General features: G+C 41.9%; 1 protein-coding gene across 9 annotated transcripts in view; it reads left to right on the top strand.

The window, feature by feature from the left end:
- Positions 1-26926, top strand: part of ARHGEF28 (Rho guanine nucleotide exchange factor 28) — a 122427-nt gene that overhangs the window by 83557 nt on the left and 11944 nt on the right. For 6 of the 9 annotated variants that reach the window (XM_076363379.1, XM_076363383.1, XM_076363381.1 and 3 more), the window contains 17 exons: positions 322-469; positions 572-693; positions 1614-1754; positions 2226-2476; positions 3397-3519; positions 3912-4029; positions 4913-5167; positions 6111-6187; positions 6891-7069; positions 7746-7840; positions 8720-8902; positions 11565-11696; positions 12424-12509; positions 16113-16151; positions 16241-16288; positions 18061-18540; positions 21544-21844. In XM_076363379.1, the coding sequence (XP_076219494.1) occupies positions 322-469; positions 572-693; positions 1614-1754; positions 2226-2476; positions 3397-3519; positions 3912-4029; positions 4913-5167; positions 6111-6187; positions 6891-7069; positions 7746-7840; positions 8720-8902; positions 11565-11696; positions 12424-12509; positions 16113-16151; positions 16241-16288; positions 18061-18540; positions 21544-21844 (2778 nt within the window). Of the gene's footprint in view, positions 1-321; positions 470-571; positions 694-1613; positions 1755-2225; positions 2477-3396; positions 3520-3911; positions 4030-4912; positions 5168-6110; positions 6188-6890; positions 7070-7745; positions 7841-8719; positions 8903-11564; positions 11697-12423; positions 12510-12897; positions 13789-16112; positions 16152-16240; positions 16289-18060; positions 18541-21543; positions 21845-26926 lie in introns of those variants that run through there. The other 3 variants (XM_076363384.1, XM_076363385.1, XM_076363387.1) reach the window with 3 other exon arrangements.

Below are 26926 nucleotides of genomic sequence, written 5' to 3'. Positions count from 1 at the left end.
GTCTTGTGCTTTTGAGTATGTCATTTACCGTATGCACAAATATTTGGGTCTCCTATGTTCAGGTTGCACTGCTAGAGCGTGTATGATTTGAGATTGTTTTCTTATCAATAATATCCACACCAGTGCTATTCTACTTTGTCTACAGGCTTATCTTTATATTCCGTGAGAGAGCATCACAGTCTGGTACCATGGCAAGCAGACATTCTTGATACCCAGTATAGCTCTATATGAACACCAGATAGCATTTCACAGTATAACCGTGCTGTTGATGACATACTCTACATTGTTCGTCAGAATGTTGTGTTGTGCTCTGCCTCACAGATTCCCTGCCTGGAGACATTTCACAGACGGTGCTCTCCCCAGTGCATTCTTCTTCCTCTGTACCTATTGGACTGTCTGCTGGAAGGAGGGAAGCCTCGCAACAGTCCCACTTCTTGTCCAAAAGTGTCCCCAGTGCCAGTTTTGAAAGGTAGAGGGCAGCTGCCGGGGGACTATGCTAAATACATCATTCAGCATTTCTAGGAAAATTGAAACCATTAAATAAATGTTGGATTTTTTTTTTCTGCTGTAGAAGATCTACGCCATTTTCTGAACAAGACTCTGAGACTAGCACCTGGAGGTCCAAGTCACGGTCTGAAGAGATGTTACAAGCATTAGGGAGCTTTTCTTCAATGGATCCTTTTATGATGGAAGGTGAGAAGTATTGCACAGATGTTGCATTTTATAACCTGTATTGGAAAGTGCAAAATAGAAGAATTCCTTAGTTGATATAGGAAGCCACTTCATCTGCTAGAAGAAAAGCACCTATTTTTGATAATTACAATTGTGTCCCTCATTAAAATGATATAATCAGACACATTGGTCTTAAAATACAACTTTTCCTTTCTTCCTTGTAACTAGCTCTTTGATAACTTTTGGAGTATTTTTGTATGGTGTTACCATTTTAAAATAACAGGGATAAATGTATTTGGCATCCTTGCAGAACCAGAACAGCGATCTATTTTTATTCTGCACTCATCTAATCATCTCCATTGACAGTGTACATTGCAAAACGTAAACCTACGTCACTTGTATTTCCTCAGTAGCCCCAAAATCTTACCTCCCACTGGTGAACTGCCCTCCTAAAATGGCTACATATCCTTGTGAAGTGAATAGAAATAGGCTTTTTCTGTAGCTAGGTGTGAGACTGAATTTCAAAGCTGAAGGACATTCACTCACAAAGGATGGTGCAGATATCTTTCACTGGACATCTGCAAAATGGCCAGTGCCCTTCCAACACCAAAGCTACTTTTGAAAATGTGGATTTTATTTAAATTTTAAAAAGTTTCTTCAAGCAAAGAAGTATAAAAAGGATTTAATCTGAGAAAAGAAGGGTGTGGGTTTTTTTTCTCCTCCCCCACTGTCATGTTTGCATTTCAACGCTTTGATAATGATACTGACATCTGGCAAGCTTCTCTTGTGTTGTAAAGCCACTGCCAGTGTTTGCAGAAGCCTTGTCTAAAGTTCATCCCTGTGATGTGTTCCCCTTACTGTATGAATAGATCTGCATGTGCAAAGGGACTTCCCTTACTGTTCATATGCCTGGTGTTAATGAGATATACGTTTTGTCATAGATGATGTGGATTTGTCTCAGTGGACTGATCTCCACACAGATGCACAAGAGTTTGAGGCAGAGTCCTGGAGCCTTGTTGTGGATCCAGTGTTCTGTAGCAAGCAAGAAAAGGATGTCATCAAGAGGCAGGATGTCATTTTCGGTCAGTATTTCAAAGCTTCATGTAGGTTTAAAAACAATTTGGTGTAGAAAATAAAGGAAACCTACAAGTTTTATGTCCAGAAGAATAAATGCTTCAACTCAGAATAATAAGAAGGTTCAAAGAACGTTTTTGTCACAAATTATAATGTGTCCTAGAGCTAAGGAAATGGAGAGTAGGGACTACCAGAGACATGTCTACCCTGTTCACAGAATGGTTGAGGTTGGAAGGGGCCTCATCCAATCCCCAGCTCAAGCAGTTGCCAACCCCAGCTTGTTCAGTGGGGTACAGTTGAGAGAACTCTGCCAGAGCCAGATAAATTAAGTCTTCCTACTGACATAATATACTAGGTTTGAGGCTTACACAGAAAAAATGATTATGACTGTATATTTGAATGTTTCTAAAGTCTATCTTAGAAGGTGTGCAAAACGTTCAGGTGATTACTATACTATGCTGTTTTCTTTTATATTGCAGAGCTGATGCAAACTGAAGTGCATCACATCCATACCCTCTTCATTATGTCTGAAATATTCAGGAAAGGGATGAAGGAGGAGCTGCAGCTGGACCACAGCACAGTGGACAGAATATTCCCCTGCTTAGATGAGCTACTGGAGATGCACAGGCAATTCTTCTGCAGAATGAAGGAGAGGCGGCAGGAATCATGTGAGGCGGGGAGCGAACGTAATTTTGTCATCAGCAGAATTGGAGACATCCTTGTGCAGCAGGTAGAGGCATCAGCTCTTTTAATCCTTGATGTACTCAAGGTTCCCAAATTAAACAATTTATTGACTTTAAAACTTTTGTGGGCAAGAAGAGGGCTATGGTTGCCTAATAAAATTCAAAGACTGTCCCCTCCAGATTATTGCAGGGTGAAATAGCAATGAGAGAAAATCATTACTGATAGGTAACTGTCATGAACTCGGGACGAACTTCTACCTGTATGGTACAAGCAACAAGGAAAGTGATGCACTTTGTCCTGTTCGGAGTAGAAGGCTGCTGCCATCATACCATGGACTGCAAAAAAATGGAAGCAATGGATTCACTTTTTCTAATAGCTGAGCAGAGGTGTGAAGAATTGACTGATGGTGGGAACTACCTGTTCATTTCTTGTAGCGATCTGGCGTGGTGCATCTCGAGTTGCTCACTAGAGAAGGGGTGGTCACAGTGTGTTTATGGTGGCCATAGAACAGCTAACTAATGGCTTGCTGATCACACTTCAGTTCCTTGCAATCAGGAGAGTGTGGCTTTTCACCTTCCATCAGTTGGTTTTCACTCTGCTGAAATAAAGAAGCTGACCTGTTATCTTGTCTAGAAGTGGTGTGGAGATCAGACAAATGCAAATAAGCCTCAAAGGGATTGTGTTTGCAAAGAGGTGAAGGAAATGTTGTAATAATTGTTCTAGCTCGTTTTGGCAAGACGGTAGTGGAGGTCGCTTGTGCTCTCTCCAGCCTATGTTCCTCCTCTTGCTCCTAAAGACAGCTAGCGTGTTTTCATTCTGTAGTGACAGGCCCTGTTAGTGAAATTCAGAGAACTTGAGTGACAAGTAGCATAAAAGGTCCATGTTTGTACAAAATACATTAATTGAAGGTATATGCTTTCCTGTTAGGTGCAATGTTGAGCACAATTCACTTATTAATTTCTTCAGTTTTCAGAGGAAAATGCAACTAAAATGAAGAAAATATACGGAGAGTTTTGCAGCCATCAAAAAGAAGCTGTTAATCTCTTCAAAGAGTTGCAACAAAACAAGAAGTTCCAGAATTTTATTAAAGTAAGTTTACATGGAAACGTGATCACTGTTGACACAATGCTCAGGAAGGAGATACGTAGCTTTTACTTAGATTTAGAATTGAAATTATATTCAGTAAGTCACTTTTAATAGCTAATAAAAATGGCAAAGTTTTTTCCTCCTTAACCAGTGAGCTGATAAATTACTTTTTTCTTTCAAATTTTAGAAAGCTTTGGTATCCAGTATGTATGACACACATGTTCCTGTTATAGTACACCTCATCCTTCAGGGCAGCAGCTGTTCCTTGGGCATGGTTCAGATAGCCCAGCATTTTGTTTTAGCTTATTCTAATGCATTTAGATCATATTTCTTATTAGTCAATTGGTGGTTTAATATGCATTTATTACTTAAGGTATATATCTGTATCTGTGCAGCTGAGAAATAGTAACCTGTTGGCACGGCGCCGAGGCATCCCCGAGTGCATTTTGCTCGTCACCCAGCGAATCACCAAATACCCTGTTCTGGTTGAAAGGATATTGCAATACTCAAAAGGTGAATGAAAGCTAAAATGTTGCTTCATGTCTGGAATCCTAGCAGGTTTCTAACATAAGGAGTATGCGCTGCTACAATATAACAAAAGATGAAATTCACTGCCCTGTAGAGAACCAGGGCAACGTAAATATCTACTGTTCAGGCAAATGTCACCTAAACAGGGTGTCTAGCATATGTGGTCTTTGTCAAGGCTGGGCTGTGAAGATTTCCAATATTCCAGCCAGGTAAGCTGTACAAGTCCAGAAGAGCATACTTGTTTTAGGAAAAGATCTTGACTAGAGGATGTGAACTAATTCAGGCATGCATCTGCACCTTCTTTGAAATTAATTCTGGTGGAGTCTCCTGTAAGTAGGGCTAGGCAAACATTTCATAAATTACTGTCCAGTTTTTCAAACACAGCTTGAATGACCTCTGGAATTTCGTAGAGCTTTTTAAAAATACTAACAACTTACAGATATTGCTCCCCAAATGGGCAATAAAGGAGCATTGTAGAAAGTTGCATATCCAAATGCAAAACTCTTTGTGCTTGCAATCCTGTTTCAAGGGCTTTTTTTACTTAGCCAGAAGAGTAATATACTATATGATTTATGTAGCAAATAATTTTTTTTAAGTGCTAACAGCTCATAAATATGTCAGAAATATTCAATGTGTTGTTTGGGCTAATGAATAAATCTGAGGTACATGTCATCTTTTAACAGGCAAGTCAAACACAGGTAGATGCCTCTAATATTTCTAGTAAATTGATTGCTAAGGTTCAGCTTAAAAGGATGTATTTATTAACTTAAGCTTTGCATCATGTTGATTGTTCCCAGAAAGTAAGGAAAGATATCTTCTCTTGAATATGCTGACTACTATCATGTTGTTTATTTTTTGTTTCATACAGAAGGAACAGAAGAACATAAAAACCTGTGCAAAGCCCTTCGTCTAATTAAGGACATGATTACAGCAGTAGATTTGAAAGTGAATGAATATGAGAAAAAGCAAAAGCTTCTGGAAATTCTCAGTAGAACTGAAAACAAAACATATACAAAGCTGAAAAATGGCCATGTTTTTAGGAAGCAAGACTTGATGAGGAAAGAGAGGATACTTCTTCATGAAGGTTTAGTGTACTGGAAGACAGCAACTGGTCGTTTCAAAGGTATTCCATCCAAGCTGTAAAGTCCTTTATTTGCAAATAACATATGAAGATTGTTTGGTTTAAGAATGAAAATACTTTATTACGCTGTATTGCAAACTCGAATTTCTGAGGTAATGGTATTGAGAATATGCCACTAATTGCTGCCGTGGTTTGTGGGTAATCCACTGTATATCTATCTGGGTAAGAGGACAAGTTCACATACAAAGCCATCAGCAGCATTTCTTCTTCCAGTCCCCTCCTTTTAGTTCATCGGTTTGCAGTTTCATCCCATAACACAGAGTCTTGACTTGTACTTTTATACTGTGCACAGTACTGGCCATTGAAAATAATGCATGAAAAATCATGTGCTGTTCTTCAGTGGTACTGGGACATCCTCAGTGGAAAACAAAATCTGAAGCCACACTTGGCTGGAGCCCGATCTTACGTGCAAGCCCAGAATTTGATTTTTGGTGTTAATCACATGTAGGGGCTGGGATTTTTGGAGCTTACTAATATTTGCTGTACAACTATAAAGCTATCTGTTCATCGTTATTCCAGAAATACTTTTGCAGGTGTAATACTGTGCTGTGAGTATATGCTACAGCATAGGCAAAACAAAATTTATGTGGGATAGTCTTTGCCAGGTTGCCTGTGAGTGGCCTGGGGAAGCTGTACTGACACTGGAGAGAGGATTTCTTCCTTCCCTGGGCGAGTGCTCCAGCATGGTGCTGCAGGAGGGTGGATAGCAGAAAGTGTGGTCTTTCCTGGGAGATACAAAGTGATGGCTTGCAGTTGCTTCATGCAGACCATAGGCTAATCCAGATATTTCCTGTTTAGTTTACTGTAGGATTCTGTGGGATATTTATTGATCAGGGCTTCTCCCTTTTTAAAGATAAAAGAAGAAATTAACTATAATTGTAATGACTTTAATTAAAAAACATTATTTTCCTTTTCTTGTTTTAAGACACCTTAGCTCTGCTTCTAACTGATGTACTACTGTTCTTACAAGAAAAAGATCAAAAATACATCTTTGCAGCTGTTGTAAGTATATTATCAGATATTTGAATATACACATTACACTTTTATTTGTATATTTCTCGAAAATCAGGTCCTTTTCTAGGTTATTCCCACATAATTTTTTTTTTCCTAAAATCCTGGTAGTGTATTCAGAACAGTAATATGCCAGTATATGGAAAATTAAGTTTATTTGTAAAATGAAATAATTTTTTTAGGAAGAAGGATGGAAATAACAATGATTTTTTTAGCGTCATGCCTCATCTGATTATGAAGGTGGGAAGCAGAGTAGGCTCTTTCAGTTATCTAAAGTAAATTTTAACTTCTGGTTCTGTAAAACAAAACAGAAGAATAATTTTAACTGCAAATGTAGTAGTAAGCACACATAAATTGTATGAAAGATCATGGAGAGAAGTTTCCAAACTATGTAAATATAAACACTATATGAATACTATGTCTCAGTATCATTGACCCTCTGGGATTTACTTTTTAGCACATACCCAGTGCTTTACTTGTTCATAAATACTATGATGTATTTTAAAAAGTCGTTTAAAAAGATGTCTGAATACTCAAAACTTGAGGGCTTTTACACCTGGTGAGAACGTATGTAGCCTGACTATACCAGGACTAGAATTAGTCCAATTAATTGAAAAATCCTGCTTTTCTAAAAGTGTGATGTTTTATAAGAGAGTGATTTATTGTTTGCATGTGCTGTGACTGTTTCTCCCAGGACCAGAAGCCTTCTGTTATCTCCCTTCAGAGGCTCATAGTAAGAGAAGTAGCCAACGAAGAAAGGGGGATGTTTCTGATTAGCGCTTCATCTGCAGGGCCTGAGATGTATGAGGTTCATACCAACTCCAAAGAGGAACGTAACAACTGGATGAGGCATATTCAAGATGCAGTAGAAAGGTAGAGGAAGAGGCTTTGGGTTTGGGTTTTCATCCTGGTAGTCCAAAGCAGACAGGAGGTCGGTTGGATATGCGTGGTAGTGTACTCTCTGTTCTGTGTTGCACTGGATCCATCCCATGAGGCTGGGTTTTCCTCTGAGCTCAGGATTCACAGACCGCAAAACTTTACCGTCACTTCTGCCAAACTTCCCGTGTTACTTCTGGTTTCCCACTGAATCAGCAGACCCTTCCTACTCCCCATTAGATGTCCTTACCAGCCGTTGTAAGCTTCCCTTTGACACTGGATGCTTTCCAGAGTCCTGCAGGTGTCCATACAACCATTTTGGGGAAATCCCCAATCATGCCTGTTATCTTGGTGTCAGCTCCTTAAGAATGGCAGGGAAAGCATTGCTCCTCCTGGGGCCCAAGCTTATGCTTAGCACAGCAAACCTGCGTGAGGGCCAGCCACCCATTCGCTGCACGATGCAGCCTTACCAGAATTAAAAGGAGTCCTTCAGGCTAGTTTGTGTCCAGTTACTGCTTTTTAAAGAAGGAGACAAATGGCATGCTTCTGGCTGTAGCAAAAGTTGGTGTTGATGTTGTGTTCTATTTATTATGAACACAATACTGTACTGAAGATGAATATATGACATGCAGATTTTGCTTTATCCACCTTTGTTTGTCTCTCATCTTTGAAGTTGTCCAGAGGAAGAAGAAGAAGGAAAAATGAGCGAATCTGATGAGGACAGACGTATTGCTGAGGCCAAAGCATCCAGAATTCAGAAATGTCAAGGTGCAGTACCTTTCCTGCCACTCTGAGAGCTCCTACATCCTGAGAGTTCAGGATGAATAACGTGCCCATACTGGCTGGTGGGTTCAGAGTGGCTCGATAGATAGGGTCACAGTGGAGAAAGCTGGGGTGGTCTGATTGTATGATGTGAGTTTATTGAAAGAGAACCATTTTTTTCCAAACACTTTCTATTCTTGCTACATTACCGTGAGTACAAAATAAAAAGAAAAATGAATGCTTTCAGAATAAACACTGAATTTCCCAGTTTAGCATCAGGGCCAGGTAGTTCCCTGTTTGTGGAAATACCTCAAGTCTTCAGTAATAGTGTGGCTTTGTGCTTGTTTATGGCATTTCATCCTTTGCTGCTATTATTTTTATCTGAAAATGTAGCTGATAGGGATAAATTCTGTTGCTTTGGTTCCCCTGCACCTAACTTCCACATCTTTATACTGCTGTGAGGAGAGAAATTCCAGCAATGTCCTTCCTGTAGAGACCCACAGGGAAGGGCATCCTCCACTGAGAGTAGGTGTTCTTCTTTGACATTGAGGCACGGAATCAGTGCATCTTCTGACTGCCTGAGCCAAGTGCTTTTCCAGCATTGATCATTGTGAGTGCAACAGGAGGTAGCTGAGGGGCCCCAAGGCGCAGCCAAGGCCACCTCATCAGTGTAGGGCACTGGCCTGGCCCTCTGCCAGGGTTTGTGCCAGCTTTCATTAGGGTGGACTATGGGATGAATTTGGTTCCTGGCCACTTAAAAAAGGCCTAGCTTGAGTTAGCAATGTCTATGTGGACTAAGGATTAGAAGGGTGAATGGGGAACATGCTTTGCCTGCAGGATAAAAAAATAATAATAATTAATACAGTGTTCAATTTTGGTTGACAGAATCACTGAGTAACCAGGACCAGCAGATCTGTAGTTATTTGGAAGAGAAGTTGCATATCTATGCAGAGCTGGGAGATATGAGTGGGTTTGAGGACGTTCATGTAGAACCTCACCTCCTTATCAAACCTGATTCTGGAGAAACTCCACAGGCTGCTTCATTGCTGGCAGCAGCGCTCAGAGAAGGTGAGTTTGCATGGGAAGAGTGGACTGGTGGCTCTTCACCTGGGCAGATATTTCAAGGTAACAAAGTACAGCCGTGTTGCCTTGTGCTGCGATTCTGTCAAGCCTCAAGGACTGGCATAGTCAAAACTTGGCAAAGGGCATTGAGGAGAAGTCTCTCAAGTTTATACTTGTCAGATGCACGAGATGGTACCTGCCAGGTTGTAAGATAAGGGATATGTTTAGTGCATAACATCATATGTAAGCAGGCAGGGACTTGGTGTTAGGTTGTACCTGAGGATTGTTTCCTTAGCTGTCTTCCTTTCAGTACAGCCCTGTGAAGCAGATCACAGGATGCAGTATGATATTGCATTTGGTCCCTGACCTTCACCGACCTTGGTTGATTTGATGACAGATCAGAATCATGTACAGTCATGTACAGACCAAACTGTGGATGATCTTGGCAGATCTGCCAAGAAACACCTGCCAGAATTGCTGTAGGAGCCATGTTTTTTCTGCATACTATCTAAACAGAGAGATGATAGCCTTGTGCTACCTATAGTGCTGTCCTCTGAAGGAAGGAAGGGAATGGTATTTGTGGATACCTTGCTTAGCTGGAAGTTCACCTAAACTCCTGCTAAACTCAGCTGAAAAGAGTCCTGGTAAACAGCCATATCCAGCATGAGCCATATGCTCCTTGAGGACTACAAGATTTTAGCATCACCTAGATTGAGAGCTGTGGGCTAATAACCGCATTTCAACCAATAAAGCAGCGAAGGTTGGTCTCCATCATCATTACGAAGTCAGAGAGCATTTTATTGATAAAATTGATAAAACTTGGGTAGGGAATATGAGTCAGTGATGCAATAGTAAATGTCATTTTAGCTAAAATGGCAGCCTATACTTACACATCTTATTCTGCCCACTTTTAATTTTCACTTTCTCTCATGCTAATGTTGATGATGTTTTGGATTTCAGGACTCTTCAGCACATTGTAAGGAATTTACAGTTGCTTACACTGTAGGCAATTTGTGGGGATCATTTTCTAGAACAGAAATACTAAGTCCCTGAGCTAATAGCAGACTCTATAGGAATAAAGCATTGCTCACAGTAGAGAAGGATAGAATTAGGGACTGCTTAAGCAAATTGGATATACACAAATCCATGAGATGAGACGAGATAAATCCAAGGCTGCTCAGGGAGCTAGCCAATGTCATTGTGAGGCTGCTTTCTATCATCTTTGAAAGGTCACAGTGATCAGAAGAGGTTCCTGATGACTTGAAGACGACAAGCATCACACCCCTCTTCAAGAAGGTATATATAGGGAACTACAAAATAGTCAGCCTCACCACTGTCTCTGAGACGGTGATAGAGCAAATTCTTCTGGAAGCCATTTCCAAGAACATGAAGGACAAGAAGGTGACTGGGAACAGCCAGCATGAATTCAGCAAGGGCAAACTGTGTCTGACCAACCTGATGGGTTTTACGATGAGAGGAGAGCAGTGCATGTTGTTTACCTTGACATCTGCAAGGCCTTCAACACTGTCTGCACTGGCTGTAGTATCCTTACAGCTGAATTGGTGAGATGTGGACTGCGTAACTGGATGAAAAATTGGCTGGACTGCCAGGCTGAAAGGATTGTGATCAGTCATATGATGTCTAGCTCACATGTTATTAGAGGATTCCCTTAGGGATGGATCCTGAGACCAGTACTGTTCAACATATTTATTAATGAAGTTAACCAAGGGATTGAGTACACTCTTAGCAAATTCATGGCTGTAACCAAATGAGGCAGGGTGATCAATGTGCTGGAGAGACCTCTACAGATTGGGAAAATGGGCTAAGAGAAACCCCTAGGAGTTTGACAAAGACAAGTGAAAAGTCGTGCATCTGGGATGGAGTAATCCCATGTGTTGGTACAGACTGGACACTGACTAGATAGAAAATAGCTTTGCAGAAGTAGACCTGGGAGTCCTACTCAACAGCAGATTGACCATGAGGCAGGAATGTACCCTTGTGGCAAGGGAGGCAAACTGCCTCCCAGGCTGCTGCATTAGGAGGAGAGTTGCCAGCAGGTTGAGGGAGGTGATCCTTCCTCTACTCACCCCTGGTGAGTCGTATCTGGAGTGCCGTGACCAGTGCTGGGCTCCCCTGGACAAGAGAGACATTGAAAATGAGCAAATCCAGCAAAAGGCACTGAGATGACTAGGGGGCTGGAGCATTTGACGTCTGAGGAGAGGCTGAGATGATTGGTCTGTTCAGTCTTGAGAGAAGGCGGCTTGGTGGGGTCTCATTGCTGACCTCAGCTGCCTAACAGTAGGATACAGAGAAGCCAGATTTTTCGCAGAGGCACATGGTGATAGGACAAGAGGCAACAGGTGCAAGTTGGAACACAGGCAATTCCAATTAAATGAAAAGAAAAATTATATACCATGAGGGTGGTCAAAAACTGGAACAGGTTGCCCAGAGAGGCTGTGAAGTCTCCATCTTTGGAGATGTTAAAAGCTTGTCTGTGCAAAGCTCTGAGCAGCCCAATTTAGTTCGACCAGCTTTGAGTAGGGCGTTGCACTAGACGGCCTCTGAAAGTCCCTTCCAACCTAAATTATTCTATGATTCTATGTCATTGATTTATGCATGAAGGAGCTGTTTAAGGGGCCTGTGTAATTCTGCATGTTTTCCTCTCTAGTTGAAAGTCTCCATGTTGCCGTAATGACATCACAAGTGAGTGAAACAGACAGATCACCAGAGGAAAGTATTGAGGAATTAAGTGTGAAGCACAGATTTAGTGCCAATGAAATCTTGGAATCTGTTCCTGGTGGTGAGTAAAATTTGATGCTTTTACATATTCAGAGTGCTAAAATAATTGATACTGGATTGTTTTTTTGGAAAGCTTTCTCAGTCTACGGCAGAATCAACAGAAAATAATGTAATAAAAGTTGTCTTTGGGCAAATGCTCAGATAGTGTAAATTGTCATATAACTTCATTGAAGTGAATGGATGGTTTGCATCCACTGCACCTTTTCTGTTAGCACATGTCTGCATTCAGCAATATTGGGTCAGATTTGCGTATCTCCATATGCTTTCTTGTCATTGTTGCTCAGCTTCACAGCAAATCTATATTGCAGTATAGCCCATTTCTGAAGTCAGCCAGTTTTTGTCAGAAGGTCTGAAAACCAGGGTAGACATTCCAATAATTTCAGCTGTAAAAGGTATAGCATGGATTTCTTGCAACAAAAATGCAAATAAAGTCCTGTGAAAACTATTGCCGCAGAGCATTTTTAGTGATATGGCTATACTTATCTCCAAACTTTCATAAGTGAAACACTACTAATTTTTAAGGTAGGAAAACTGGATTGTCCCACCTGTGCCATCTAGGCTTCCAAAGTTGTTTTTCCCCAGCCTAGAATCTATTATGTAACTCCAAATTACGTAAATCTATTTTCAGCATCCTGTGAGTAGCTGTAAAAAAGTGTGCCCTTTGTTTCTCTAGTCAGAATATGCTTTAATACCTTTCTCTTGTGTTTTATTGGGGCTTTATTTGTTAGATGCAGAAATAAAAGAAGTTGAAGAATCATCTGAAGTCAATCTCAGTGTTGAAAAGGAAATGGCAGGTGCCAATCTAGAGGATAAGGTATTGTAACCAATTTTTCTTCCTGTGTTGCACATAGCACTCCGGGCACTGGGAATGTAAATGCTGTCCATATTTTTATGGGGTATCTAAAGACTGTCCCAAAACACACAGCATGGGATAGGCACATTTCACCGAAATCGAGATAATTCAATTTAATAGAGGTCACTGCAATTAATAATGAATTTTAAAAAAGCAATCAAAAACAATCCAAACACAGAACAGTTTTCCTGCCAGGCTTACAGATCGGTGGGTTGTCATAACAGCCACAATGTTTTTGTACCACTTGTATGGGCCAGTTAAGAGCTGGTTCTCTGCTGTCATCATTCAATACATCCATCTCTACAGAGCTGACAGTAGTATTCCCTCTACTCCCTCCTCCTATTCACAGGATGATGAAAGTCTCCTGCAATGACAGAGACCTTGGCTAATGCAAGGAAGACTTATGCATTGGAAGAACTTCGTCCTGAGAACAAGCACATTAGATAGGATGGATTGTCTTACACCAGCTTGCTTCAGAATTTTGAATTAAAAAAAAAATGGAGCAATTAGAATAGAAGAGAAACTGCCCATTTTTCAAAGTCCTGTAACTCATAAGCAAATCTGGGGGAAAAGCAGAATCCAAAGTCAGTTCTGGGCAAAATTAGGAATGGCAAATTTCATATAGCAGCAGAGCGTTAGAGTAAGAGCAGTATGAATTACTGCATGGAAATAAACTGAACTGTAATTGTGGAGTCCTTAGGTGGAGAAGCAGGACCACAAAAGAAATAAAGGGGAGTGACAAGAATAGAAGATACATGACTTGAAATGGAAAGCAAAGTTTGCTAGAAAAGGAAATACGTAGTGTTAGCATACTGTCTTTGCATCAGATCTGAAAAGAGGGCTTTGTGTGCCTGAAACCTTGGGTGTTTTTTTCTAGCTATTTCTGGAAGATTCTTGCTAATAAGCTAATCTCCCTATAACCTTGCCTTATGTTCAGCTCTAGGTTGTCTTACTTACCAGACTGCTGTCTTAGAAGGGAGTAGGAAGAAGAATGTGTGTGTGGAAAAAATGGGATGAAAACAAAAGTCCAAGTGAGGGAGCACAGAAGCTAGGTGAGGGGAAATAAAATAACCTAATAGAGGATGGAGGGGCTCAGATCTAGCCCATTAAAAGTTCCAGTACCTCCACATGAAAACATTGCCATTGGGGTTATAGAGAAGACAGAGCAAGGCTTTTCTCAGAGGCGCACAGCAAAAGGATCAGCATCCAAGATTACAAGTTGCAGCAAGGGAAATTCTGACTATACATAAGGAAAAAAAGTCACCATAAGGGTGATCAAGCAGGAACAGGTTGTCCAGAGAGGTTGTTGGGTCTCCATTCCTTGGAGGTTTCCCAGATTTGACTGGAGAAGGCCCTGAGCAAACTCACCTAACTTTGAAGCTAGCCCTGCTTTGAGCTGCAGATGGACTAGAGGGATCTAGGGACTAGCAGCAAACCCTTCCACCCTAACTTACTATTCTGCTCTGGCCTATTATTTGGCCAAGGCTCACGTCACATCTTAGGTTGTCAGAATCAGACTTAACCAGGAGGTGGCAGAACGAGCAAACAAAAGAGGCAAGGCAAGAGCTTTCAGGGGCAGAGGCTGTTCTCCTGCCTGCCTTTGGTCTCTGGGTGTGCAGTCCTGGGGTTGTGGCATGGCAGCACCGGGCTCGGACCAGCTAGCCTGGGAAACCAAGAGACAGAAAGACGGAATGAAAGTCCCCAGCTCGGGGGTTAAATGCTGACCAAGCGTCAGAAGGAAGATTGTTGCCTGTGCAACGCGTGGGGTCCCAGGCAGGCAGCAGTGGGAGGTGGTCCCCATGTTGTCTCCCCTGCTCCTGCCTTGTAATCACATCTCCAGGGGGTTGTCTGAGGCACTGTGCATGCAGCCTGCCCTGGGATCTGACCATCCTCATCTCCACTGCTGTGCATTGGTCTGAACCAAGCTGCTAGGGAAGAGTGGCAGGGAGGTGATGGTGGCCCGCAGCACAGGTTAAACAGCTGAATATATTGCTTTGGACCTAGCCGGACTTAAGGGCTTGTGCTGAAGCTGTAGCGGTGCAGCTGTAATGCTGTTGTCGCCCTGACTAGCTTGACTAAACCTGCCTTGGGCTCATCCCCCAGCACTCAAGTGGTGCTGCAGTGAGGAGACCACAGGCGCTTGGTCTGGCCACTTGCTTCCCCTTGGCCATGCCAAAGCCAGCTAGGCCTTCAACCCCCCTTGTACACCTCCTTTATTAAATTTAAAAAGGGCTTCAGAAACTGAAAGAAACCCCACTCTTGTTCAGCATGTGGGCTCTGCTTTGTACACTCACTCTTCCTCACCCTGCCAGCATCTCCTTCTCCTCTCTCTCCCTCTTGGCCCTGCTCTTCCTCCTTGCCCGCTCCTCATCTTGGCTGCCCAGCAAAGGGAAAGCAGAGCTCCCTTGTGTCAGTCCTTGTGTTGCACAGAGGCATTCGTGCAAAGTCCTCTGCTTCTCACAGCAGAACCAAGCAGTTATGTGGCTTGTGGGTGCAGTGAGAAGTGGAGGAGGAGGTGAAGATGTGGAGAGGGAATGGAGGGAAATACTGAAGGGAGATAGAGAGAGAGAGGGGGGAGTGGAGGAGATGCCGCAGCTGGTGCTCCCTTTCCCTCTAGCTTGTCTGTGTTGAGCTGTGTTTCGAGGCCTGGCCTTTTTCATCTTCATTTTCAGTTATCGCAGCTAAATGGAGCAGCTGCTTTGCTCTCTGTGGTGGAAAATGAGACTCAGTAGAGAACTTAGGAGAATCAGAGAGAAAGCAATATTCCCCAAACCCTCCTCTGCGCCTCTGAAAAAAAAATTTGAGAAAAATCATACAGGAAGTCTTTTCAGCGTAGCCTCAGAAGGGACTGTGTTTTATTTCTCCACTGTTTCACCTTATCTTTCTCAGAGGAGCTGTTCTTCATGCTGAAGGGATTATGGGTGGCTTCACTCCATAAATTTAGAAAGCTTCTTAGGAAAAGGGAGCAGGGTGGAAAGTGTGAAGTGGCCGAGCCTCGCTGCAGCGGACAATAGTAACCACGTTGGTGCATTTTGCAGAGTATAGCAGGCTCGCAGCCTTTGCTCAGCACCTCACAGCACATCTAAGGCATTCACCATAACCCACTAACATGACTTCTGCTAGCTTCTTGCTACAGTCATATCTCTATTTTTGAAGAGTCTTGTGCTGTTTCATCCTGCTGTAAGTAATCTAAACCCACTGTGCTGTATATACAGAAGTCTGGTTACTGTATTTCAAAACTGTCAAGTAAACAAAGGATGAATGGAAATGTCTTTTCTGTGTAGCATTAGTCACAAGAGGATTAAAATTGTGGATGAAATATTTTTGTTTTTACAGTTGTGCTTAGAATCTCTAGTGATTTCCACGGAAACTCCAGTGTTGATGAATTATTAGTCTTCGTAGGTTATTGCTTCTGTCTTTTTTCACATACCCACAAAAAGGTTTGATTCAGCACTGCATATATTAGTGATACGAATGTCTCCACTAGTTTAAAAAAAAATTTACCTAGATGATACAATTCTAAAGTTAAAAACTACTTTTTAAAGCAACATGTGTTTATTTTAGGGAGGAAGTATGAGTTTCCCAGGATCTGCAGGGACAGAGGTGAGTTTGTTTAAACCCCAGACAGAATGTAGTAACTATTTAGTTAACAGTGGTCAAACCTTTGAAAATCCTTCTCTTTTATTTTCTAGATTGTACAAGCAATCCAGAACTTAACCCGTCTCTTGTACAGCATACAGGTGACTACTCCACTGCTAACTTTGTAGAGTAATTAGTCTTAATAATTTACTTCTTAAGGTTTGTTTTCATCTTGCCCTACTTTTAGACATTATGTCAGTGGATACTTATCTCTACCAACTGTTGCATAAGTTGTCATCTAATATATTTTTATTCTACATCAGTGGCAGGTTTCTTTTAAGAACTGAATAATGCTTGCTTGCTTGGAGATCAATCCCCCCAAAGAAAGGATGTGTGTACAGTCCAGAAATCTAGGGGGAAAGTAAAATGATGGCTCTAACTGAACTGATATCGTTTCATGTACAGATTTCTGAAATTATAGTTCAAAATACTGAAAAATTTTAGTATTTTGTTTAGAATATTCCCCTGGCTACTAGTAAACAGTGCCTCTGCCAGTTAGGTAGCAAACTCAACCCATTTTAGATATTTCAGAGTTTTTGCCTCTTCATGCTAAGTTTGAATGTTTTAACTTATTTTTTTCTCATTTAGGTGCAGTTTTATAGTTTTATTTTAAAATGTTTCATTTGAGTATGTTTAATTTTTAGACCTCTTGACATTAGCATATTTCATAATAATCCTGGAAACCTTGGCTTAGAATTTAAGTGGATTGAAGCAATGCAAAAGCAAAATAAAAAGCTTGTAATTCAGGCAAAATTTCTGAAAAATCGAAAAACAGATATCTTAACACCAGAGGGGCAGTAAAGTAAGGCTTGGGATCACGCCTTAATCATTCAGACCATGAATTGGCAGTATAGGTGCAGAGAAACAAGCGGAGGATGCTGTCCTTGCCCTGTTTACAAATCACTGGAACTGACCCAATACTGGAGGAAGAGCCAAGAAAAGTGGGAATTGCACGTTGTTTAAAGTTAAAAACTCTTTCTGGGGTGGACAGCACGGGTAACGGGGATGTGGGAATTCTCTGGGAATGTCTGCTGAAGTAGATTCCCATGTCAGCTCTTGAAGATAGGCTGTGCAATAAGTGCCTCAGCAGATCTAGGGCTTTCTTGCTTTTCTTCCTTCTTAATCCCAGCTATTTGTTTTTGTGTTATTGGAGAATGTCACAATCTTTAATGCAAACAATATCACAACATTCTTGTGAAGGACAGAATATAGCGCTCTTGGTTGTAAAATAAACTATTGAAACATCAAAACTGAAATCATTACTATACTGCAGATTTCTGCTGGCCCAGATATCTCGGTCAGGTGCATGTAGCAGTACGGTCCTGATGACATGGCTATGTTGGCAGGTGCCTATAGGACTGATGTTAGTAGGACTGCGCTGTTGCAGGTTAGCAAGGAGAGCCTTAGGGTTGGAGTGAGCTGTACTGGAAACAGTACAGTTCTATCTGTATAAGCCACATCTGTGTTAGGAATACTTTGTTGAGTGTAGCATTCCCAGTGCCTTAATGCCCTCTTTAACCATGAAAAATCATTTTTCCTATGTGTCTTAACATCCTCTGACAGAACAGGACCCCAGCTGTAACTGAAGTGCATATGCACATCTGGAACGTAAACATATATAATAATACTAAGTGTAAACCAGAAGCCGTGTTAAAAGTGCTTGCAATGGTTGAGTGCTTTTAGAAACATCTCTTGGTAAAGGCATGAACACAGAATTTTCTCTACTTGCATGAGGAATAACCTCCGAAAAAGCATTAAGCACTGATATTATGGGAGGTTGAAGCATTTTTATATAATGCTTCTATGTAAAAATGCAGAAGTGGATTAATGCTAATATTTAAACATTTGTGTCTGATTTTGTTGTGGTATCTAGGCAGCACTAGCTATCCAGGACAGCCACAGAGAGCTCTATAGGTTACTCCTGCAAGAGAACGAGAAGACCGGTCGGGGCCATGGTTCTCGGCTAAACCTCCTTCTGGAACAAGAAAAATACCGGAATCTGGAAAAACAAAGGGTGGAGCTGGCCAATATACACAAACTGAAGCAGCAGTTTCAGCAAGAGCAGCAGCGGTGGCTGCGTGAATGCGACCAACGGCAGCGGGAGCAGGAGGCGAGGGAGGGCCGGCTGGGGCAGCGGGAGAAGGAGTGCGGGTGCCAGGAGGAGCTGCTGGAGAGGAGCCGACAGGGACTAGCGCTGCAGCTGCAGGAGTACCAGCAGAGCCTGGAGAGGCTCCAGGAGGGCCAGAAGATGGTGGAAAGAGAAAGAGACAGTGTGAAAATGCAGAAGAACCTCCTCTGGCACTGGAAGCACGGTCAACAAAGTAGCCTGTTGTCATCCACAGGGAGCTATGAGGTGTGTGGTTCCGCGCCGTAATTACATCCCTGACTGCAGACCCAGAGAGACTTTCCTTGCCGAATAGACTAGTACATCTGGGTTTTGTTGGTTGGTAATGTAACGAGTGAGCATGTGGGAAGCTGAGGTTTGGGTATATCCAAGGGCTTTGTTTGAACCTCATGAAGTTTAATCGGGGGAAGTACAAAGTCCTGCCCCTGGGAAGGAACAACCCCATGCATCAATATATGCTGGGAGCCACCCAGCTGGAAAGCAGCTTTGCAGAAAAGAATCTGTGGGTCCTGGTGGACACCAAGTTGAACATAAGCCAACAGTGTGCCCTGGTCACAAAGAAGGCTAATGGTCTCCTGGGCTGCATTAGGCAAAGTATTGCTAGTAGGTCAAGGGAGGTGATCCTTCCCCTCTACTCTGGCCACACCTGGAGTACTGTGTCCAGTTCTGGCTCACCAGTATATGAGAGACATAAAGCCATGGGGTGGGGGGGTGTGGAGGGTGGGGATGGGTGTCCAGTGAAGGGCCACAAAGATGATGAAGGGTCTGGAGCATCTCTCCTATGGGGAAAGGCCTCAGCCTCCTGTTCAGCCTGGAGAAGAAAACGCTCATGGGGGTTCTTATTAATGTACATAAATACCTAAATGGAAGGTGTAAAGAGGATGGAGCCAGGCTCTTTTCAGTGGCGTCCAGTGACAGCACCAGAGGCAACGGGCACAAACAGAAACACAGGAGGTTTCCTCTGAACATCAGGAAACACTATATTCCTGTGAAGGTGACAGAGTACTGGCACAGATTGCCCGGGGAGGTTGTGGAGTCTCCATCCTTGGAGATACTCAAAAGCTGTCTGAACATGGTCCTGGGCAGCTTGCTTTGGGTGGCCCTGCTTGAGCAGAGGGGTTTGCCAGATGACCTTCAGAGGTCCCTTCCAACCTCAACCATTCTGTGATTTTAAGCTGGGTGCCCTACAGAAGCCAAACTCAGACTGATGGGTATTAAATTGAGGAGATGGAAATTGTGAGAATCTGTGTTTTATTCTGCTTTGCTGCTGTGTTTGCAAGATACATTGTGTCTCCTGCATCTTGCAGGAAAGCTAAATTATTGTAATGCTTGAGGTGTATGAAGCTTTTAGTGAAGTCTTTGGCTGCTGTCCTTGTTCCTGGACAACAGCACTGTCTCCAGTGAGGAACAGTGGCTGCTCCAGGAGTGAGAAATGCCAGGCTCCTGTGAACCCCACATGTCAGGCCCTGCTGTCGTGCTCCCCTACAAGCAGCCCTTCAGGGAAAGAGGTTGGTGTGTGGCTCCATCCCTGACAGTGTAATTCCTTGGAGATGGTCATTATTAGGGGATGCAATTTAAAGTAGCTCTGAAGCTGCTTAAGCATTTAATACTAAAAATGATTAAGTTTTTGTTGAGGGTGAAGGATGGAGGCTGACTTTGAACTCAACTGTCTGGTTGCTCGCTGCCAGGTGGGACCTGGCCTCTAGTCCCTGCCTCAGTGGGTATGGTCTTGATTTCCATTACTGTTCTCTAAAGCACCTGAAAATCAAAACATTTTGCCTGGCTTTTGCATATATTGAAAGCTCACTGACCCAAACAGCTTTTTTTTTTCCTCAGGTTTTTGCTTTCACAAGAAGATCTGTAGAGCCTTTCTTTAGGCCATCACCTCCCTAGTTTTTCAGCTGGCAACTGACCCATAGCAGGCAGTGACCATTCGGTGTCTAAGCCTGTGCCTGCATGAGGGGGTGAAGGATTGGCCTCTGACCTCCCCCTTTTCATCTGGCTTTTGTGAACACCGTGTGAACATAACTTATCCATATATCCTTGTCCAGCTCAAACAACGAAGGCACTTCTTACTAGTATAGCTTGCGGTACAATTTTGACTTGTTTGGCAGTGCTTAAGAAGTGGATGATAAAACCAAAACTGAACTTGCTCGTCAGCTTTAATGGATGGGACTTTTGAAATCTTTTGAGGAGAGGAAGTTGAAAGATGATAGCCTGGTGCAGGGATGGCCAGGATCTCACAGACGGAGAGGCGAAATAATGAAATGCCGAGTGTCAGAGTAGTAATTCTTAATCTAATATTTCATGTGTAAGACTACTTGTATTTTTATTTCAAGTAAACTACATGGCTTTGGATGCATTCCAGGCCTTGGGATTGTCTTTGTCCTGCGTTTGCCACTACCATACTCCTTGCAGCAGCAGAGCTGGCTGTGTGGCTGCCAGTCAGCCAGTATTGCCAGCCCCGTGTTTTTGCCGTTACACTGAACCTAGCTTGTTTTGGATGGCCAATCACTGCAGTAACTCACACTGCTACTCCTGCTTTCTTGTGAGCTCGGCCTTGATAAACACCTGCAGGCAGGGAGTCTTTGCGGGAATTGCATTTTCAGCCCCTGGGAGCCATGGCTGCTTGCTGAATGCTGTTTGCCATCGCCAATTTGACTGCTGCAGTCCTGTTCTCTATGATTACCTGTCTACATGAGGTACAGTGTTATTTTTGGATTGCAGAGTACACAGATTTACATATGTGAAGTGGTACCTTGTTGAGCTGTGGGGTAAAATATTAACCCCTTGAAAGGAGTCAGCAGAGCTCAATGCATCCTAGGTAGAGGCCCTTTGTTATTTGCTATTTCGCAATTATTACTGAGTTTTCCTGTGTTTTGAGAGGAGCTAAGGTTATTAGCTAGGTTATTGCTGTTTATTCCTGAACGCACATCCAATTTAACATGTTTTGAGATTAACTTCTGGGAAATTAGGTGACTATTTGCTACGAATCCCCATTCTGTCTGGCAGTTAATTTTATGTATTCTGGTATAAGGATTCTTCAGGATGGTGCTCGTAGTCATATGGTTTAGTTTTAGGTAGTAGTCCTGCGAGGAGCGGGGAGTTGGACTCAATGGTCCTTATGGGTCCCTTCCAACTCAAGATATTCTGTGGTTCTATGATTCTGGTGCTAGACAAAGGTGAAAACGCTGTTCTCTGTTTTGTTTTTTTTTTCCCCCCCTTCCGCAGATAATGGGACATAATCAATCGGACAGCTTACATGGCGAAAATACATTCTACTTAAATGAAGCTGTAGTGTGTGTGTCTCTAAGCAGTCTCAACAGATCAGATTCTTCTCTCATTTATGAGGATGGTGTGTATGGGCTGAACATCTCAAATTCTGATATAGCAAGGACTAGTGAAAATCAGGTGGACCTCAAAATGGACACTTCTTGTCAGCCACCGTTAACCAGTGCACTGTGGAAATCCACTGGTCCTTACCAGCAGATGCCTTTTTCCTACAAAAGCAACAAGGATGCCTTTAATAATGGTAATCAACACTTTATTTAATTAACAAGTAGTATGGGCAGTTTGCCACCTCTCAGAATGGTCATAGGAACGAAGACAGCTTGGTAGCAGTGGAAGCAATAGATTTTGCTAAAACAATTGCATGCCACTTTGCAAGTTTGTTAAGGGTAGGTGAGAAAATGAGCAGAACAGAAATACAGAAAACTTTTGGAAAAAAACCCACAAAACCCCTGTTTGTGTCTGCATAACAGTACTCAGAATGTTGTTCTCTCCAAATCCTTTCCCAATGCTTTGACTTTTTTTTTTTCCCCAAGCTGAAGTCACTCTTGCTGTCTCAAGTGCATTTTACTGGCTGTTTTAGAACATATGTGCATTACTTGATGATTTCTAGTTAGAACAGCTTTTGATTTACCATCTTAAAATGATAATCAGTGGTCAAACACCCTGTTCTTTCTTCATTGAGAATGAAATTAAAGTATCTTGAAAGACTGTAGTTGTGGAAAGAAAATTACATCACTTGTAAGGGATATAATTTTTGACATTAAGTTTCCATGTTAGTAAAAATAGCTCTTACTGCATTACCTTTCTTTATTCTTGTATTTTACCAGAACCCCTAAAGATACGTAGATTGCGCGGCAGTTATTGATGGTGGCTACCAAAATGAGTGGAAGAGGCCACCTATCTGAGCACTGCATTGCACTGAAATTCCCTGAAGGAGTTAAAAACATGCTGATGAGAAACTCTAAACTATCTGGGTTTTATTTCTCATGTTGCACAATGCTAGTTTTGATTGACTTGGTGTCTTCATTCTTTCATTACTGTGAGAGTTGTAGAGCAGCATGTAAAAACACAACAGCTACAAGTCTTAGGGGGCAATGGTGCACTTTTGGTGTAATCGATTAAGTAATCTGGTGGGGTTTTCCTGCACAGCTGTGAAATGCAGGTGAGACATGGCAAGTTAGCACTGCAGCAGTGCCCCAGCTCCCATTTTTCTGTAGCTGGCAGTGCAGGATGACTACTGTCCTCGCACCAGCTGCATGTAGGTCAGGTCACAGCAAAGACCAGTGGGCAGCAGGATCAGAAGCTGAAAATATACCCAGGTACACTGGTTTTTAATTGTCTTAGGTCAAATCTTGAAGTTGTTCAAATAAAAGAAGTCCTTGATTAAGGAACTTGCTCCTTAGTACTTCTTGTAATGTATTAAGCAGGCATCCACTACAGCCTTACTACTTCTTGGTACCTGGATTGTCAAAGTAGCATTTTATAATCAAAGGTAGGGCAGGCTAGTCTCATCACCACAATCAGCAAACCAAGCTGATTAGTAAAGAGATTAATATTTCTAAAAATGGCTCAATAATTAACCTGGTGAAACTTGTTCTAGTTTGACTGAAGTTGTCATTTTAGTAATATGTTAGCTAAGCTAGTGCAAATTTGAAAAGGAACGCATATGTGGGTTTAAACCTCTCAAAAGTGGATTAGCTTGCACTGGCAAACGTTCAGATGCAAGCTAACCAGGTTACTTTCTATTGAGCCCACATAAGAGTGTCTGGTTTAATTAAACTGGCTTGTACCAGTTTAATTGCACTGATTCTAAGATAAGCTGGTGGAGCTTCTGTATGTAAAAATGCCCTTCACCTACAGTAGGCCAGCTTTGTGTTCAGCTGCTGTCACTGCATCTTGTGTAGACATTCTTATCTTGCCCTGGTAACAGGGCACCAGGGCAGTCCCAGCAGCTTGGGGACCAGCACTGGCTACAAAGCCCACCCAAGAGGTAGAGTAATAGGCTAGTATAAGTCTTTCTGGCTAAGTCATGTCTGTAAAACCTGCAGTTATTGCCTTGATTGAGTCACAAGGTACCTTTGGCAAAGCAGCACAGCAAATCCTTGCAGCATCCTGATGGTGCAGATGGTGCTGTGAAGCCCCCTGCCGCATTGCTAGAGCAGGCAGGGCTGGGAGCCTCCCCCCAGAGAGATGTGCCATCACATTCCACAGTCGCATTTGTCATTCGGAGGGTGACAAGTATTTTATGCTCTGATCGTGCAGTGCATGAGTCTGCACAATTCAGACTTGCTCCTGTTGTGCATCAGGAGCCACTGTATGGGGAGCGGGGAATGAGAAGAACGCTAAACTTGTCCCTGAAAGACAGATGGCATCCAAAGCCCCAGCAAATGGCTCTGCACATGGAAATGAAGTAAATCACTTGTTCCTAAGCAATGTGAATCAAGCTGAGCAGTATGAACGTTTCATACAAGGAAGCTGATTTCCTTTTTGTTGGGTTTTTTTGGCCGTGCTTTTTCCCCTGAGAGTTGAGCAGAGTTTAAGAAGATCTCTGATCTTGTGCCTCCATTTCCTGACACCTCTGCAGGATATAGTCCATTCCGATCACTGTGAAGGAAAACCAACAGAGATGCAATGAGAGAAAGGCTAGAAAGAATTTGAAAGTTAGATGAAACTTTTAATATTTTCATGTGGATAAATGTTTCATGACATTTTCCTGCATTTTTCAACCAGCTCTATGTATAAAGTCTCATAATCATCTTCCAAAAAACATTCCTAAATAATAAGTCAAAATAGAACTAAGAAACGAACACTGAGTATGGTTTACTGGAAATAGCCACGTACCAGATACATACATGGCCAGATCTTGCATATCGTAAGTTTTGTGCGTACACAAAAGGAATTTCTGGTTTTGATTAATTTTCCTAGAATTTTTAGGCATCCTGCAAGAAGTCTGGTCTGTCAAAAAAAACTTACATTATTTAATGAGAAGCACCACCTGAACATGTCAAGGAGTTAATCATGCTGCATTCTACTGTGTATGTTAAGTACTATGCAATTTAGCTTCATAAATATACTCAAATGGAAACTGCTACATTCCTCCAGTACATAATTTTCCATTCATATTTTCTAAGGTAAGACATATGTCTCTTCACATAGCTAGCATCATGATTATATATCATTGTTTATGTGTATGGGAGGGAACTTTACTAAAGACCTTGGGGCGAGTTCCCACAAAGCTGAAACTGGCACAAGTACACTCGCCAGAAGAGGTGTGTCAGTCAACAGGAGGAAAATATGACTGAAAGAAAAATGTGTTAATGCTTTACACTAATGGTTATGAAATTATCTGCATGAAAGACGACAAGTACTTTGGCTAATTAGGAATCAGGGGAAGTGTAGGTTTTGTGTCAGACTAGACTGAGAATTGAATAAATTACTCTTGCATTTAATTGACGTGTCAGGTTAACTAGCCGAAGTGATGCCTAAGGATTTACCTATGGATTCACCTCTTTGATTTCAGGAATCAGTGCAATTTTAATTCTTTTAAGCTTTGAAGTGAACAGCATTGTTTGCTGGTACTGCCTTTCATTTTTTTTATTCAGATGTTGTAGCTACAGGAATAGAGTTGAAAAGCAATAGATCTGGAAAACTGCACTGAAACTTGATTGTGGGAGGTTTTTTCCCCCAGACATTTGCAGTGTTAGCATGAAGGATCTTTATGCATGATGTAGTGAAAAATATAGTTTAAATCTTTATGGGGAACATGGAAAAAACTGTGATCTCCATAAACAGCCAAATGCAAAACCAGAGAGCAAAAATAGGGCTCTATTTGACTAATGTGATTTTAATCTTTTTTAAAGAAGATAAATTTGTACATATATGCATATAAGCAAATGAGATAGTTTGATTTTGGGAAAATAATCCATTTATAGTGGTTTTCATCAAAGAAAGTGGTTTCTAGAGACGTAAAATATTTAATTTGCAGTAGAAAAAGCAAAAACCCCAGAAACAATGTGTAGTTTTCCATAACTCCATTTTTTTTCCTTATTTTTTATGAGAAATTGCCTTCCTATTCCTTAAGGCAGATTGTGATAATGATGATTGCTCTGTTGAACCTGTTCTTAAAACTGTAGATCAGATTCATTTGTTTTAGTTTCCCATTGGTAATTGAGATGGGGTTTAGAACAACACATTTTTTTGGCTACCTTAACATTGGTTATGGCCTAATGACATTGTATAAAAGTACCTGCATACGTTTGCATCAGGGAGGTTGAGGATGGTGCTGTATTCGCCTGGGTCTTTTCTCATGTAAGTGTAAGATGAATTTGTTGCAGTCAGAAGAGGTATACAATGTAAAGCCGATGCAAGTGTGATTAAAAACCAGGTGAAATAATGCTTTGCACTACAGCGTTAAAAAGCCATCTGAAGGTGTACAAGCTGTTTCCCCGTGCTTCCTAGTCAGCACAGGATTTTGGCAAGGGGCGAAGCTCAGTAACTCAGGGTCTTATTCAAATAAGCGTAGGTACTGCTGCCAGCAGTGGAGGTGGTTAATGGGATCCCATATTGAGGACTTTGTTGAATAAGATTGCTTTCATCGCTTGGAACCTTTTAAATAATGACTAGCTCCCACAAAAAGAGTCATCACAGTTCTGCATATGTGACCATTGTGAGTTAATGTCTGTACTGTTGCTGCTGTATGAACTCCTCCTGAGCACATCTGACCCGCTCGTCTTCTGAGCTGGAACGTATTTTTGCCCCGTACAGCACACACTTTACACGTCTCCTATTTAAGCAGAATACTTTGTAGCCAACGGCAGGCCAGCCCTTTACCACCTGTGGAATGGCACGCAAAGATGCTTTTCTGTCTATTTTGAGTTTTTCTGGTGTGTTTCACAGTATTTTTAATAGTGCAATTTTTTCACTGTTTGCCCTGCAGAGTGAGCAAATTCGTTCTGTTGTTCTTTCACTTAAGAGGGAGGGAGGGAAATCTTTTAAAAGTGAAGGATGACATGACCGTGGAGCTCCTGGTTTTTCAGGGAGCCTCCTGAGTAGATGTGGTATTTTGAGCTACTTTAAACTTTTTATCTTTTTTAATTGAGTAGATGCCAAATTGAGAACATGCAATTAATTCCAAATTGCCCTTTCTGTGTTCAATATATCTCTTCTACTCTTAGCATGGATGGCTGCGTAGGTGAGCACAGAGCCCATTCAGTGCTCAACATAAGTTATAATGAGAATAAAATGAAATGGAAAGATATAAGAATATGAAATTGAATAACATCAGCACCCACATCTTCCAAGTTCAAAATCGCATTGATTTTGT

Source organism: Aptenodytes patagonicus, chromosome Z, assembly GCF_965638725.1.
Source record: "Aptenodytes patagonicus chromosome Z, bAptPat1.pri.cur, whole genome shotgun sequence".
In the NCBI taxonomy this organism is placed as follows: Eukaryota; Metazoa; Chordata; class Aves; order Sphenisciformes; family Spheniscidae; genus Aptenodytes; species Aptenodytes patagonicus.
Note: the sequence above shows the minus strand (reverse complement) of the source record. Positions and strands in the feature narration are given on the sequence as shown.